This window comes from Acinonyx jubatus, unplaced genomic scaffold (assembly GCF_027475565.1).
Source record: "Acinonyx jubatus isolate Ajub_Pintada_27869175 unplaced genomic scaffold, VMU_Ajub_asm_v1.0 scaffold_85, whole genome shotgun sequence".
In the NCBI taxonomy this organism is placed as follows: domain Eukaryota; kingdom Metazoa; phylum Chordata; class Mammalia; order Carnivora; family Felidae; genus Acinonyx; species Acinonyx jubatus.
Genome location: NW_026464004.1, coordinates 1 through 16671, shown reverse-complemented (window position 1 = coordinate 16671; position 16671 = coordinate 1). Strand labels below are relative to the sequence as shown.

Here is a 16671-nt window from a genome sequence, read left to right as displayed (position 1 = left end):
CAACATTGTCCTCCCTAATGCACATTACCCATTTTTCCCATGTCCCCACCCAACCCCTCCAGCAATCCTCAGTTTGTTCTCTGCATTTAAGAGTCTCTTATGTTTTCCCCCTCCTTGTTTTGACATTATTTTTGCTTCCCTTCCCTTAAGTTCATCTGTTTCATATCTTAAATGCCTCTTATGAGTGAAGTCATAAGATATTTGCCTTTCTCGGACTGGCTAATTTCACTGAGCATAATACCCTCTAGTTCCATCCATGTAGTTGCAAATGGCAAGATTTCATTCTTTTTGATTGATGAGTAATACACCATTGTGTGTGTGTGTGTGTGTGTGTGTGTGTGTGTGTGTGTGTGTTTACACACCCCACATCTTCTTTATCCATTCATCCGTCAATGGACATTTGGGCTCTGGAATTGATTTCTTAGTTTCTTCTTCTGCTGCCTCATTACTGATGTATAGTCATGCGAATGATTTCTGTGTTTTGACTTTATATCTTACAACTTTGATGAATTTATGTATCTGTTCTAGCAGTTTTTTGGTGGAGTCTTTGGGGTTTCTACATAGAATATCATGTTTTCTGTGAAGAGTGATAGTTGCACTTCTTTCATGCCAATTTGGATGGCTTGTATTTCTCTTTGTGGTCTGATTTCTGAGGTTAGGACTTCCAGTACTATGTTGAACAAGTGGTGAGAGTGGACATCCTTGTTGTGTTCCTGACCTTAGGGGGAGAGCTGTCAGATTTTCTGCAGTAAGGATGATGTTATCTGCGGGCCTTTCATATATGGCCTCTCTGATTGTTGAAGTATGTTCCTTTTATCCCTACTTTCTTGAAGGTTTTTATCAAGAAAGGATGCTATATTTTGTCAAATGCTCTCTATAAACCTTACTTTTTGATGATAATAGCCACTACACTAATTAATTGTATTTTTGGATTTCATCTATTTTTTATGCTTTTGGATAACAATTTTCAACTGAGTGCTTTTGAAGAAACTGTAGGTGTTTTTTTGTGGTTGTTTATTTACTTCTGAGAGAGAGAGGGAGACACAGAATCCAAAGCAGGATCCAGACTCTGAGCTCTCAGCACGGATCCAGGTGTGGATCTTAAACTCACACACCCAAACATCATGACCTGAGCTGACTTTGGACGCTTAACCAACTGAGCCACCCAGGCACCCAGAAGACTGTATCAGTTTTAATCCAAATAGGAATCAGTCAGATGTCAATTGTCAATAACATTATATGTGTATTTGTTGTGTCAATATTACCCATACATTTTCGGTATGACTTACCTTGTTTGTTTCTTTTCATGATAATTTGTCAAAGGTTGTTTCACCCTGGGTAGGCTGTCATATGGTATTCTTGTCATCACCTATATGTGGGTGAATTTATATTCTCTTTGAGAAGCAAACAGGTTTTGGAATTGAAAGTAATTTTTTTTTACCTTGGGTTGGTAATCTTATTTTATGTGACTTCTTCCTTCTAAAACCCTGGGAAATGAGTATGATATGTTCATTTATTGAGGAGGGTTTGGTTGCTGGGTGAGCCTTCCTGGGAGTAGAGATTGTTTCTCTTCTTTTGCATTATCTTAAAAATAATATTAAGAATAATATTGGAGGTGAGGGCACAAGTATACACAGCAGAGTGGGAGATAGTAAAGAAGGCTGCAATAGAGGCTCTGAGGAAATTTTGATGGGTCAATCATTTGCATTTGTGTATTTGGTCAATTTGAATGTGTGACTGTCAATGGACATCCCAGAACTGGAAGATGAGACGCGACATATTACCTTGGAAGCACAGTTTGAACCAGAAAAGTGAAACTGACTCCCCAAACTGTAAGTCCTTTCTCTCCTCTATGTGAGTCTGAATGTCAGGAAAGTATGAATGCCAACTTGGGCCGCCCAGCAGGTAGAAAAGTCAGGAACTCTGTTCTCAGAAGGGAGGATCAGAGACTAGCAGTGGATCTGTGGAGAAAAATTTTGTGGTGTAAGAGGTAATTTTTGACAGAATCTGAAGGGAGAAGTCTCTGTTAGGGTCTGCAAGCCCCATGTAGGCAGAAGTACTATTCCCGACTCATATTCTGGGGCAGCTGAGCTGTGTACCCACAATATTAGGCCTGAAGTATGAAACCGGCAACTGGGAACGTGAGAAGTTCCACTGGAGAGGTGGGACTGATGGTTGGCTTATGAGTTTCTACTACACAGTGTGGTGCTGGGTAACCAGATCCTACTCCCCATCCTTCTCTGTGGTCCTGTGCATTGCTGGAAGGGCCTCATCCGGGTCCTGGAGGGCTTCACCTGCATTCTCTCTGTGCACATGTGGGAAGTTTTGGCAACAGGAAAGACAGAATTGGGAGAGGACATCAAAAACTCTTGGTATGATAACGGGGTCTGGGTGACTCAGTCAGTTGAGTATCCATCTTTGACTCAAGTCATGATTTAGCAGTTTGTGGCTTTGGCACTGCTTTGGGCTCTGTGCTGACAGCTCAGAGTCTGGAGCCTGATTCAGATTCTGTGTCTCCTTGTCTCTCTGCCCCTAACCCACGTGCACTCTGTCTTTGTCTCTCTCAAAAATAAATAAACATTAAACAGAAGAGAAAGAAAAACTCTGGGTGTGGTTACAACATTGTTCAGAGGGAGGAATGATCTGGACATAGACTCTGGTGTCAGTTTATCAAAAATGTGAACTCAGGTGTGTGGGCTTGGTTGAGATGGGATTCAAAGCTAGTGCCCTGGAGACCTAGGATGGTGAGAAAAGGAGCACATGAATGCAGGTTCTGGCCCTGGAGGAGCTATAGGTGCAACCCGTCCTCTGCAGTCATGTACATTTGTTGGGGAAACTGTCTGTTCAGGAGCTATGGAGAGCCTTTGCCAAAGTTGAAGTCTGGGCAAGGGAGGGCAGAGTCACACTGGTGTCCTAGGTGCATGTGCAAAGGGGATGGTGAGAGGCTGTGAAAGGTGTCACGCTGTCTTCTGCCCAAGTTTCAAGTGGGCAAGGTGTTCAAACCATGTGGGAAAGCAATCAAAATGAAAAGGGGTACTGTGTAGGGTTAAAAGATGAACTGATGTACGTTCCAATTTTCAAGCCTTAATTTGACCATTTAATTTCTCTTTCTTATTTGCAAATAGATAGACATGCTCGATCTGTAGGAAATGGTAGTAAGGTTTTTACAGAGACCATGTGGAAACAAAGCAAGGGCAGTGGTTGATTGGATATATCTTAAGCATTTCCCTTCTTTTTGGGAGTCCTAATTGACTGCAATTATTTGCTCATATTTTTTTTTTCCATTCAAGTGCAATGACTGAGAATCAAGTTGTGGTTTCATTACAGAGGCTGCCATGGCATTAGAGCCTCCTCAGGTTATGGCTTCCCTAGTTAATTTACTTCACAGTGGAAACACATTTGGTAGGATACTACCAGATTTATGTTTTTTGTTGTTGCTGTCATTGTGTTTTTTTTCTTTTCTTTTTGTTCTTTTTTCTTTTTTCGTTTTCTTTTTTTCTTTTTTTTTTTTTTTTTTTGAGAGCGAGATAGTGCAAGCAGGGGAAGAGCGGCAGAGGATAGAGAAAGTCTTAACAGGCACCATGCTCAGAGTGGGGCCCAACTCACGGCTGGATCCCACAACCCTGGGAATATGAGCTGGGCTCCAAATTCCAATGAGTTTTTCATCTGACTGAAACACTAGGGCACCTTGTTTGTTTGTTTGTTTGTTTGTTTTTTAATCCATTTGCCAGTGTGATTTAGCAGTTGTCCACCCATTATAAGAATGGTTCTTATGGTACAACAATCCCATGTCCCAGAACCACCCAAGTAATTCACATATATACAAACCAAACATCCACATTTCAAGATGTGTGTGATAACAGAAGACAGATACATTCAACCATGCAGTTGTATAAAAAAGAATGTTTCCACATGGAGGTTTTCTTTACAATTACCTTGGGATATGAGGTGTTTCTATGTTGCAGTAGATCCGTTTCTACCTGTGTGAAAATGTCACTTTCATGTAGCATGGTTAAGGAAAGCACTGGATTAAGTCGATGTGACAATACTTATGTAAACATTGAACCAAGTGCAAACTATTTTAGTGTCTTTGTGTTATACAATTGTAAATGCAATTTGCATATACTGTGAAAGTGCATAGTAGGCAGGATCCACCTCAACCTAAAACTGTTATGTATGAAGATCGATCTATTATTGATGTAGGTAATTAATGGAGATTTTTACTTGATTTAAATACTTTATGAGTTTATCATTTTCATTTTACAATTAATGGCATGCCTAGGTGTAGTTGTGTTCTACCACTACCACAATCAATTGCATGCATTTAGGAACTATAAAAACATAATTCTGTCGTTAATAAGTCTGAAATTCAGTGGACTTGGCTCAGCTTTCTGTGGAGGGCACTCTGGTGTTAAAATCAAGGTTCAAAACTGAGGGTTGATGGGGGGTGGGAGGGAAGGGAGGGTGGGTGATGGGTATTGAAGAGGGCATCTTTTGGGATGAGCACTGGGTTTTGTATGGAAACCAACTTGACAATAAATCTCATATATTAAAAAAATAAAAATAAAAAAATAAAATAAAATAAAAGTTCATGAGGCATTTGATCTACTTGGGAACGTCTACAAGCGCAGTCACTTCCAGGACAATTCAGGTTGTTGGCAGAATCCATTTTGTTACCATGGTTTCCACATGATCTCCATGGGCACACCTTGTGCTTGGTATGTCCGAAGAGAAAAAGTGTTGAGTCTCACTGTTTACTCAAGATTTCAACTGTGGTCCTTTATTGTCTATTCAGTTGAAAGGATTACTGGGTGTTTTATAGAAGTAAGTTTTTTGCCTTGTGGGCTGAACTTAGACACCACTCACAATTGTGAATCAAGTGCAAATCAGAGACTTAATGAGAATGAATCCATGATGTACAAAGGGACCCTGCAATTGTCATCTCCCCCATCTCCACCCCTCTCTCTGTGTCCCACATTGTGACCTCAGTCTCCACTCCTGGTGCCTCTAGATATCCATGAAACCTGACTCTTTCCCTGCAAATGACACTTCTAGTCTTCTTCATTGCTCTTCTCAGTCCTGCAGGTGCACTTTTTTTTTAATTTGTATATGTTTGTTTAATTTTGAGAAAGTTTGAGCAGAGGAGGGTCAGAGAGCGAGGCGGACGGAGGATGTGAGGCGGGCTCAGCACGACAGCACCAAGCCTGATGTGGGGTTCAAACCTATGAACCGTTAGATCAAAACCTGTGTCGATGTTGGACACTCCACCTACTGAGGAACCCCGACACATGTATTTCTTTCTCTTTTAAAAAATAAACATGTTTGTTTGCTTTTGGGAGAGCATGAGCAAGGGAGAGGCAAAAGGAGAGAGTGGCAGGGGATCTGAAGCTGGCTCTGCATGACAGCAGCGAGCCCTATGCCATTAGGTGTATTAGACCTCTATACCAACAAGCATGTTTCACGTGATCCCACAGCCCTCATCCCGAATTCCCTCCTTCCACTGCCCCTAAATACTCCATTCTCCATTCATTCCTCCTTCCCCATTCCAATACGTCAGCCCACTTCTTGTGTCTTTTATGTCCACTGCTCTCGTATGCCAGCTAACATTTATCAGGAGTCCTTAGTTTCCTCATGTCCCTGCACTTATTACCCCCAACTCTACACTTCCTGACTCTTTCTCATGATCCCTCTAGCCTCCTGATGCCAACTGTTCTCCCAGCTCTGAAGGTCTCTGTCCACCCACACTAACTCCCTGTGCCCATGATGTTTCCTAGGCATCATCTTTTCTTTCTACTCTTTCTCTGTGGTTGGAGCACTGAATACTCCCAGTACTCCAGTCACAGGCAACTATCTCCCTTCCATCCCTATCTTCTTTAATCCTTCATTGGCAAAAAGGTTTCTATGCTCTCTACCCAACCTTGTCACTTCACTCCCTTTTGCGAATTAATTTGTCATCCATTATTCCTCTCCTTCCTAGGACTTCTTTTTACCCTCTTATTCTCTCAACACATATAGCCCAGCCTTACTCTCCCTGCCTACACTCCACTCCCAACCTAAAATGAGTAGTTTGCCTTAACCCTTCAGTCACATTTCACAACCTAGTGTCTTTTAGCCTTAGTGTGGGTTACATAGTGTGCGTCAAATAAATATGCCCAAGTGCTAACCCTCATTACCTGTAATTGTACCCTTATTGGGCAGTAAGCTCTTGGCAGATGTCTTTACATTAAAATGAGGTCATGCTAGATTTGGGTCAATTTTACTCCAATGACTGGTATCCTTATAAGAAAAGAAAAATGAAGACACACAGAACAAGGTGTGATGATGAAGTCAATGATGGAGTGATATACATCTACAAGCCAAGCCAGACCAGGGACAGCTGACAGTCCCCAGGAGTTAGAAAGAGCAAAGTCTCAATTCTTGAGTGTTAGCAGTGTGGCCCTGCTAACAGCTTACTTCAGACTTCAAGAACCTCCAGAACTGTGAGACAGTAATTCCTCAGTGTGCTTAGACTAAGAGACCAATGCACCATTGCTCATTTTAGCCAGCCTATATTGTATATATGCAGCATATTATCTACGCAACTGACTATGGACACAAGTTATTTTCTTGTCTTGGTTATTATGAATAATGGGGCATGTTGCTTAGTTTTTACATATTTGTGAGTTTTCTAGTTTTATCCATTTACCTGATTCTAGGTGCATGCCATTGTGGTTTAAAAGATGCTTGATAGAATTTCACTCATAAATTTATTAAGACTTTTTTTGTGTGCCAACATATAATCTATACTGGAGAGTGTTCTGTGTCCGTGTGGGAAGAAAGTTTTCTGCTGCTGTTGCATGCAATGTTGTAAGTCCGTCTGCTGAATGTCTTTGAAGTCCGATGTTTTCATATTGACGTCGTGTCTGAATACTCAATCCATTATTGAAAGTGCAGTGCTGAAATCCTGCTGTATACATACATAGGTGCTTTTATGTGGGGGGGGGGATAAATATTTATACAAGTTCTATCCTTTGGTGGAATTGACTCCTTTATTTTTTCAGTTCTGTTCTTAGCAAAAGCAGCTAAAAACTATAAAACATTACTTTATATCTATAAAAGAAAATGATTTCAAATTAAGTGATGCACATGTATCCAAATGTGACCAAATCAACACAACAATTCAATGCACAATAAGTGTATTATGTAATTCATGGAACAAAAAGCAAGACACAACTAAATGTTTTGTCAATACAAATGGTATACACATATACAAACCTACAGCTTAGTGCAACACAAACAAATCCTAAGTACTTGGTATAGCTACCTTTCTCCTACATTAAAGGAGTGAATGTCTTCTATGTAGTAAATAGACATGGAATGTATAAAAACTTTGGTCACATGTAATGTAATCCAAAATGTGGGACCCAAGTGGAATGTAAGGTTAGCTTATGGGAAGATGAACATTTCAGAAAGAACTCAACTTGAAATAAATCTGCTATATAGACACAATGACCCATAAAAAACTGATCATTGCAAATGTATACAAAGAACTGCCCAGAAATACCGGAAATCTTACTGACAGGTATATTACAGTACCATGCCTGAAATAAAAAATAACTTGCTTGATGTGTTTAAAAGAGCAGATAACAATGAAAAGCAAATAACATGTGAGTGAAAAAATTGTGAGGTACAATAGCATGGTGTTCGAAAAGTGAATAGTCTGGGAAAGATGTATTAGCCTGTACAATTTGGTTTTGATCAACTATTGGCTGCTTTTGCAGTAAATTACCAAGATTTTCATTGCAACAGTATTTTCCCACACACTTCAAAATCTGGAAGCAATAGTCTTTCTCACATTGTCATTTATTGTTTTTTATTTTCCCCAGCCCTCTAAAGGTAGCAATCGGTTTTTGAATATAAAGTAGCCATTTCAAAGCGTCATAACATACACATGTGGAGAAACATTACACAAACTACAATTCAGGCATCTGCACAAACACCACCCACACTTACGGAAAAAGGTGTTTCTTTTCAATGTGTCAGTATGAGTTAAAGAACCAAACTATTATTGTCCTCCAAAACCAAAACAGGGGGAGACTTTATTGCCTTCTGCCAAATAGTGCATTAACTAAAAACCGTGTACAAAGTGACCCATTTGTTTAATACGGATCTTGCCGTGTCTTATTATAGTCTTTGCATTCAAGTCTATTTTGTCTGAAGCATAGCTACCCCATTTCTTTTGGTTTCCGATTGCATGCAATATCGTTTTGAATATCTGCACCTTCAGGCTGAGTGTGTTCTGAAAGCAGATGTGAGTCTTGTGAACACAACATAGGATTGGGTCTTGGATTTCTTTCCATTCAGCCAATCTCTATCATTTGATTGGGGAATTTAGTCCCTTTATATTTAAAGGAAGTATTGATCCAGGCATGGAGTTACTGTTGTCATTCTTCTCATGGTTTTCTGGCTACTTTAGAATTCTTGCTCCCTTTCTTATCCATTTTCTCTTTACTTTTGTGATCTGATGATTTTCAAGAATGGTAAACCCTGATTCTTTTCTCTTTATCTTTTGGGTATCGATTACCAGTTTGCTCCATGGTTACCATGAAGATTCAAGAAGACACGACAGTCTATTTAAAGTTATGTACAGCTTAAGTTTGCCTACTGAAATTCCTTCAGGCCTGAGGTGATTGTTCAAAAATGTGAATGTAGTATCCTAGCCATTTTAGGAAGGTTTTGCTATTCTCTTTCTGATATCTGTGAAGATTTCTTCCTTTCAATTACATCAGGATATTGATATTGATATTCTGTACTTGTAACTATTGCTATGATGAACCTGCATCACGTTTTTCAGTGGACTGACCCTCTTTCCCTTTAAGATCATTTAGGACAACATTTTATTTGTGATACACACTTTTAGTTGAAATAAATGGACAATGGTGTCCTGAACACCTCTTTCATGATAATTACAGCAAGGTTAGAGGCACAGAAAGTATCTCCATATAGATTTTATTCAACTCTTCTTCTTCACCTTCCATGGAAAATTACATATGTATGAGTCCCACCCAAGAAAGAAGGGAACTCATATCATTGATGTAGCAATACTCAGACACATATGTTCACACACCCACTAGGAATAAATGAATTTTCTGAAGTGATTTGAGAATAAGAAGCATACTAATGTTTACTAGTCACAAAATTTAAATAGGTTAATGTAAAAATATTGAGAGTATATGTATGCAAAACGCCATCCCTTTTATCATTTAAAGCATAAGCATATACATTATCTAAATGTTTACCTTTGTATTATTCCTTCTAATAAGTATTTTGATGTAATGTCTGAATACACTGACTTATTGCTTTCTTCTGTGAATCCTGTGACACGTGTTGACATTTTCTGTTCAGTTAAATATATTTTTAAATACTTCAATCTTTCAACTTACTTTCCTTTTGGTACTCTCTCATGTTTTCCAAATGGTATATTTATGAAGAAGGGCTTTCCTCATGCATTAAGTTTGAATGGTTTGAACTCACATGCATTTGGAGATATTGAATAAGGATTGAGTTCCAGATGAAAGCTTTGTCATTCTCTTTACATTTTAGAGTTTTCCTCTCATATGGGAATTATGATGTTGAATAACGTAGGACTTCCACCTGAGGATGTGCCACATTCATCACATTTGCAATGTTCCTCCTATGTATAAACAATGTGATGGTGAGTAAGGCTTGAGACGAGTGAAATGTTTCACCACATTCTCTACAATTGTAAGGATCTCTCAAGTATGAATTTGGTGGTGTGGAATGAGGCTTGAGCACCATTAAAGGGCTTTCCAGAATCTTTCTATGTGAAAAATCATCTCTATAACACATTCTCTGACACGAAATCAGGGATCAGCATTGGTTAAAGCCTTGCCACATTGTTTACTTGGGTATCGTTAATCCTCAATGTGGATTCTGTGGTGTGGAGTAGCGTTGAGCTGTCCTTAAAAGTTCTCTCACAGTCTTGGGGTGCCTGGGTGGCTTAGTCAGTGAAGCATCCAACTTCACCTCATGTCATTATATAGCAGTTCATGGGTTCAAGCCCTGCATCAGACTCTGAGCTGTCTGTGCCAAAACCTTGGTGCCTGGAACCTGCTTTTCATTCTCTGTGTGTGTCTGCCTCTGTACCCTCCCACTCATTCTATCGAAGAAAAACTTTTTAAAAAGTGGGGGGAAAAATTCCCTCACAATCTTAAACTCTGTAACATTTGCTCCAAGATGATTTCTGTAATCTTGAATAAAGGATGATTGGTGATTAAAGCCTTTTGCACACGTTACATTGGTAAGGTTGGTTCAAGTATGAATTCTGTGATGTTGACGAAGTCCTGAGCATTTGGTAAAGCCCTTGCCACATGTCTTACATTGGTAAGGTTTCTCTCCAGTATGAATTCTGTGATGGCCATTACGGTCTGACTGCAACCTAAAGGCCTTGCCACATTCTTGACATTTGTAAGGTTTCTCTCCAGTATGAATTCTCTGATGCTGACTAAGGGATGATTGCTGGCTAAAGACCTTGCCACATACTTGACATTTGTAAGGTTTCTCTCCAGTATGAATTCTGTGATGCTGAGTAAGTGTTGTTTGCTGACGAAAGACCTTACCACATTCTTGACATTTGTAAGGTTTCTCTCCCGTATGCATTCTGTAATGCTGAGTAAGGGATGATTGCTGGATAAAGGCTCTGCCACATTCTTGACATTGGTAAGGTTTCTCTCCAGTATGGATTCTGTGATGCTTAGTAAGGCTGGAACACAAATTAAAGGTTTTGCTGCACTTGTTACATTGGTAATGTTTCTGTCCGGTATGAATCCTATGATGTCGAGTAAGGGCTGAGTATTCGCTAAAGGCCTTGCCACATTCTTTACATTTGTGGGGTTTTTCTCCGGTATGAATTCTGTGATGTTCAGTAAGTCGTGAGGAGTAGTTAAAGGCTTTTCCACATTCTTGACATTGGTAAGGTTTCTCACCAGTATGGATTTTGTGATGCTGAGTAAGGGATGATTGCTGTCTAAAGGCCTTGCCACATTCTTGACATTTGTGAGGTTTCTCTCCAGTGTGGATTCTGTGATGTCCACTAAGGGATGATTGCTGGCTAAAGGCCTTCCCACATTCTTGACATTTGTAAGGTTTCTCTCCAGTATGAATTCTGTGATGTCGACTAATTGATGTTGGATGGCTAAAGGCTTTGCCACATTCTTGACATTTGTAAGGTTTCTCTCCAGTATGCATTCTGTGATGCTTAGTAAGGGATGCTGGCTGGCTAAAGGCCTTGCCACATTCTTGACATTTGTGAGGTTTCTCTCCAGTATGAATTCTGTGATGTCGAATAAGGGATGATTGCTGCCTAAAGGCCCTGCCACATTCTTGACATTTGTGAGGTTTCTCTCCAGTGTGGATTCTGTGATGCTGAATAAGCAATGATTGCTGGCTAAAGGCCCTGCCACATTCTTCACATTTGTAAGGTTTCTCTCCAGTATGCATTCTGTGATGTTGAATAAGGGATGATTGCTTGCTAAAGGCCTTACCACATGTTTGACATTTGTGAGGTGCAGTATGGATTTGCCTATGTGCATGGAGTGATGACCGATCCTTAAAGGTTTGACCACCTTGTTCACATTTGTCAATTTTCTTTGCAGTATGCATTTGCTGATGTTGAGATAGTGTCGAGTGCCTGTCAAAGGTTTTGCCACATTCCTTGCCAATGTACCTTTTCTCTCCAGTACCACTTGTCTTATACATATTTAGACTTAACGATTGACTAAACATGTTCCCAGATTCATTACCTGTGTATGGGTTTTCCTCCACACGAATCCTCTGATGATCAGCAATACTGGAGGACTGCTTCAGAGCTTTCCCACATTCATCATATTTAGAAGTATTTTCTCCCCTCTGCGTTCTCTTACTCTTGGTACGCTTGGAGTTTGGGTAAAAGACTTCCTCATCTTTATTAGATTCAAAATGGTTTTCTTGCAGAGTCCTCAGATGTTTGCTAACATGGGATCCCTGGTTAGACTGTGTCTCAGATTCACTGTATTGAGCCAGTGTATCTCCACTGAAAATGCTCTGGTAATGTTGTACGGTCACCTCCTCTATGAAGCGACTCCCAAATTGAGACGTCCTAGGCCTTTTATCTTCATTTTTGAATCTCTGAGTTTTAGAAATATTTGAATGAAAGGCCAATCCAATCCCACTTTCACAATGGCTCAAAGCATTGTTTTCAGTGTGGATTGGGTAACTTTCCAAATGTTCCAAATTTTCGTTGCACAAATATGTATGTTTGCGTATTTGATTGGAACTTCTTACAGATGCACACTCCTTTGCACAAATAGTGGATGTAAAAAGGGCCGTTTTCCAAGATGTTTTATGTCCTTCACCACTTGTGGCCGTGAGGTTCTTATTATGGGCGCTCATCTCAATTGGACCACGTCCTTCATAAAATTTCTGATGCGCTTCATTCTTTCTATCACTGTCGCAGTTTATCAAGTGTAAATTCTCAAGGGCATGATGTTTCCATGTACCCAGTGACACATTTTGTGAAGAGGTTTCTATGCATGGCTTTGGCAGGAGGTTCTGGGTGCCATGTGAAGCTATAGCTGAAAGATAGCAAATAACAAAAAAAGGAACATCATTCCAATTACTACTCTCACATGAATGTACTGACAACTTCTAATATACAACCTTCAAATCAGTCAGAGAATGTCAGGAAGATGGTTGAGAAGGATTCATCGGGATGTCATTCTTCCTTGACACAGAAACTTACATACAATGTGTTGAAGACATAGCCTAATAGATCATCCTGTAGTTGTTTAATGGTGTAGCACAAATCACATTCCTGTGCCACAAAGAATCAGGAAAGTATCCTATGAGCCAAAATTTAGAAGCAAGGACATTTAATTTAAAAGTCAAACAGAAATGATGAAAATACGATATAGCAAAAGTAGGAATAAAACAACAGGACGAGTTTGTTTTCAGAAATAACCCAAAAATATTACAGATCTATAACAGCATTAAGTAAGGATGAATAATTGAAGTTCTCCTAAAATCAGAAGTGAAGAAGTAACATGACACAGTACATGTGATATAGATATAAAAATAATTATAATTGGCACAAAGCATAATTACATGCTAACAAATAGGTATCAAAAAAAAAAGTACCTATTTCAAAAAAAGGTATAACCTACCTGACATCATCATGGAGAAAAGAACATAATGAAAGAGGAACCTGGGTGGCTTAGTTGGTTGAGCGTCCAACTCTTGATTTTGGCTCAGGTCATGATCTTAGGGTCATGTGACGGACCCCCGTATCAGGCTCTACCCTAAGCAAGAAGCCTGCTTAAGATTCTCTCTATATATGCCTCTGCCTTCTCCCCCACTTACTGACTCTCACACTCAAAAAAAAAAAAAAAAGAAAAAAAAAGAAAAAAAATCAACGGATCTACAACTACTAGGTAGATTAAAACTGTAATAAATAAACTCCCAGTGGGGCGCCTGGGTGGCTCACTTAGGTAAGCATCTGACTTCAGCTCAGGTCAGGATCTCACAGTCCATGAGTTTGAGCCCTGCATTGGGCTCTGTGCTGACAGCTCAGAGACTTGAGCCTGCTTCGGATTCTGTGCCTCCCTCTCTCTCCTCCCCTCCCCTGTTCATGCTCTGTCTCTTTCTGTCTGTCTCTGTCTCAAAAATAAATGAAAACATTAAAAATTTTTTAATTAAAAATAAATATAAAAATAAATTTCCAACAAGGAAAATGCTTATGCCAGATGAATTCACGGAATAATTCATAGACACACATGATAAAGTCCTTGAAATCTCCCCAGACATTTCTAGGGAGTGAAGAGAAGGGAAATTATGAAAACCTTGATCATTCCAGCCTTAACAGGTTATCAAAGCTGAAGGAAGATGCTATAAGTATAGAAGACTATGAATGACTATGTGTGGGGAATATTCATGCAACGTCCACCATAAAACTAAGCAAATAGGGGAGCCTGGGTGCCTAAGTCGGTGAAGCATCTGACTCTTGACTTCAGCTCAGGTCATGACCTCAGTCGTGAGATCAGGCCCCATGTCCAGCTCATTGCAAACTGAAAAACCTGCTTGGGATCCCCTTTCCTCCTCACTCTGTGCCCCTCCCATTGTCCTCTTCCTTCCTCTCCCTCTCAAAACAAATAAACAAATGAAAAACAAACTGAATCAAAAGCACGTTTTACCATTTTACGACATAATCAGCTGGGAATTCCTCCTGAAATTCAAGGGTGTTTCACCATATGGCAAACTATCAAGTTGGGACTGCACATTACAGACTAAAGATCACAAAGACAGGATTAATTGATACAGGACAGGAAGTGAGCATATTGTACACCATTTCATGATTAAAGATACTCACTAAAGGAAGAATCAAAGGAAACTACTTCATCCTAATAAAGATCATGTATGTGTGAAAGGCTGAAATCCAACATAATCGATGAGAAGACTGAAAGCTCCTCCTATAGGATCAGAAATAAGGTATTGAAAGCAACGTTCCCATGTCCATTCCACACAGTACGGGGACTATTCAGAACAATTAGGCAAGAAAAAAATACATAAAAGGAAACTAAATTGGGAGCACTTGGTTGGCTCAGTTAATTGTCTGACTGTTGGTTTTCAATCTGGCACTTTGTGAATTTGAGCCCCACATCAGTCTCCATGCTGATAGCACAGAGCCTGTTGGGGTTCTCTCTCTCTGTCTCTCTCCCTCTCTCTCTGCTTCTCCCCCACTCCCACTCTCTCAAAATAAATAAAACAATTCTAAAATCGAAACAAATTGGAAAATAAAAAGCAAAATTATCATTGTTAGAGGATGAAATTATCTATATAAAATCCTAGGGAACTTTTTTTTTTTGGTAACCATTATTCATTTTTGCTAATTTTTCTACTAGACCCTCCACTTTCAATTTTTTATGCTATAAATGATTGAGTTAATTACTGTATTTCACCTTTTTTCTTTTATTACACTCAATGAACAAAAGAAATTTAGATAAAATTCTGTAAAAGGAAACACTAAAGAAAAATAAGAAAGAAGTAAAATGAACACCCAAATAAACAATAACATACCATTGAAAGTAATTCCATTTCTCCAATACAACACACAAAATTGGCAATACCTTAAATACATTTACATTGAAAAAAAAACCCACAAACAAAAAATGGAAAAGAAAACGAGGCAACAGTTACCCACAGAAACATATAGTGTGATAAAAGATTCCTAAAGCAATCATACACTAACATATTAGACATTTTGGAAAAGACCAAGACCACATGCTTTCACTGGTCAATTGACCAAACATTTAAACAAGTAACTCCTTGGATGCCCTTGTGGCTCAGTTGGTTAAGCATCCAACTGTTGGTTTTGGCTCAGGTCATGATCTCACTTTGTGAGTTCCAGCCCCACAATGGGCTCTGCACTGACAGTGGGCATCCTTTTTGGGATTCTCTCTATTTCCCTCTCTCCTTACCTCTTCCCTCTTATCTCTCCTCTCTCTCAAAATAAATAATTATTAAAAAGGTAATGGAGAACATTATATTTTTTTAAAAAAGCAATTACTGATAAAATTCATCCAAATTCTACAAATAGTAGAATAGAGGGAACCCACTGAAAATCATTCTAGGTAGCAGACATTACCCTGGTACCAAAGAGGACATAACCACAATACAAGAACAAAAAAAGGCTAGTTTGTCGAATATAAATATTGCTACACTGGCCTTCTTTTGACATTCATTTGCATGATAACTTCTCTAGCCCCTCACTTTCAATTGGCAGACGGCTTCAGGTCTAAATTGAGTCTTTTGTAGGCAGCAGATTAATCGGTTTGGGTTTTTTAAAATCCATTCAGACACGCTATGTGTTTTGATTGGAGTGCATAGTACATTTACCTTCAAAGGAATTATTGACTAGATACCTATCTGCTGCCATTTTACTATTACTTTTGGCATTGTTTCTGGAGATTTTTTTCTGATACTTTCTTGTCTTTCTCACTTTTGGTCTCTCCTCTGAACTGAAAGACTATCCTTAAACATGTCTTGAAGGGCTGTTCCAGTGGTCACAAACTCCTTTAGTTTCTGTTTGACTGGAAATCTCTCTCCCCTCTAGTCTGAATGATAGTCTTCCTGGATAGACTGTTCTTGGCTGCCTATTTTCCCCATTCAGCATCGGGTCTGACTGCGGCCTCGGCCACCAACACAAGTTACCCCAGACAGCATAGGGGAAGAGCCCTGCAGTTCCACACCATTCCAGGGACTATCCAAAATGACGAAACGGAAGAATTCTCCTCAAAAGAAACTCCAGTATGTAGTGACAGCTAACAAACTGATCAAGAACGATTTAACCAATATAACAGAAAATGAATTTAAAATAATAGTCATAAAATTAATCTCTGGGCTTGAAAAAAGTATAGGGGACAGCAGAGAATCTATTGCTACAGAGATCAAGGGACTAAGGAACAGTCAGAAGGAGCTAGAAAATGCTATAAATGAGGTGCAAAATAAAACGGAGGGGACCACAGCTTGGAATGAAGAGGCAGAGGAGAGAATAGGTGAATTAGAAGATAAGATTATGGAAAAAGAGGAAGCTGAGAAAAAGATATAAAAAGAAAAATCCAGGAGCATGAGGGGAGAAAT

At 39.3% G+C, this 16671-nt stretch overlaps 1 protein-coding gene across 1 annotated transcript; it reads right to left on the bottom strand.

The window, feature by feature from the left end:
• Positions 1 to 5417: 5417 nt before the first annotated feature.
• On the bottom strand, positions 5418 to 16633 carry LOC106980921 (zinc finger protein 260-like). Its single transcript, XM_053213994.1, has 2 exons — positions 13200 to 16633; positions 5418 to 12611 (listed from the first exon to the last, which is right to left on the bottom strand). Exons 1-2 carry the CDS (start codon positions 13210 to 13212, stop codon positions 10312 to 10314), a joined length of 2313 nt encoding a protein of 770 aa, XP_053069969.1. The 5' UTR covers positions 13213 to 16633; the 3' UTR covers positions 5418 to 10311.
• Positions 16634 to 16671: the final 38 nt, after the last annotated feature.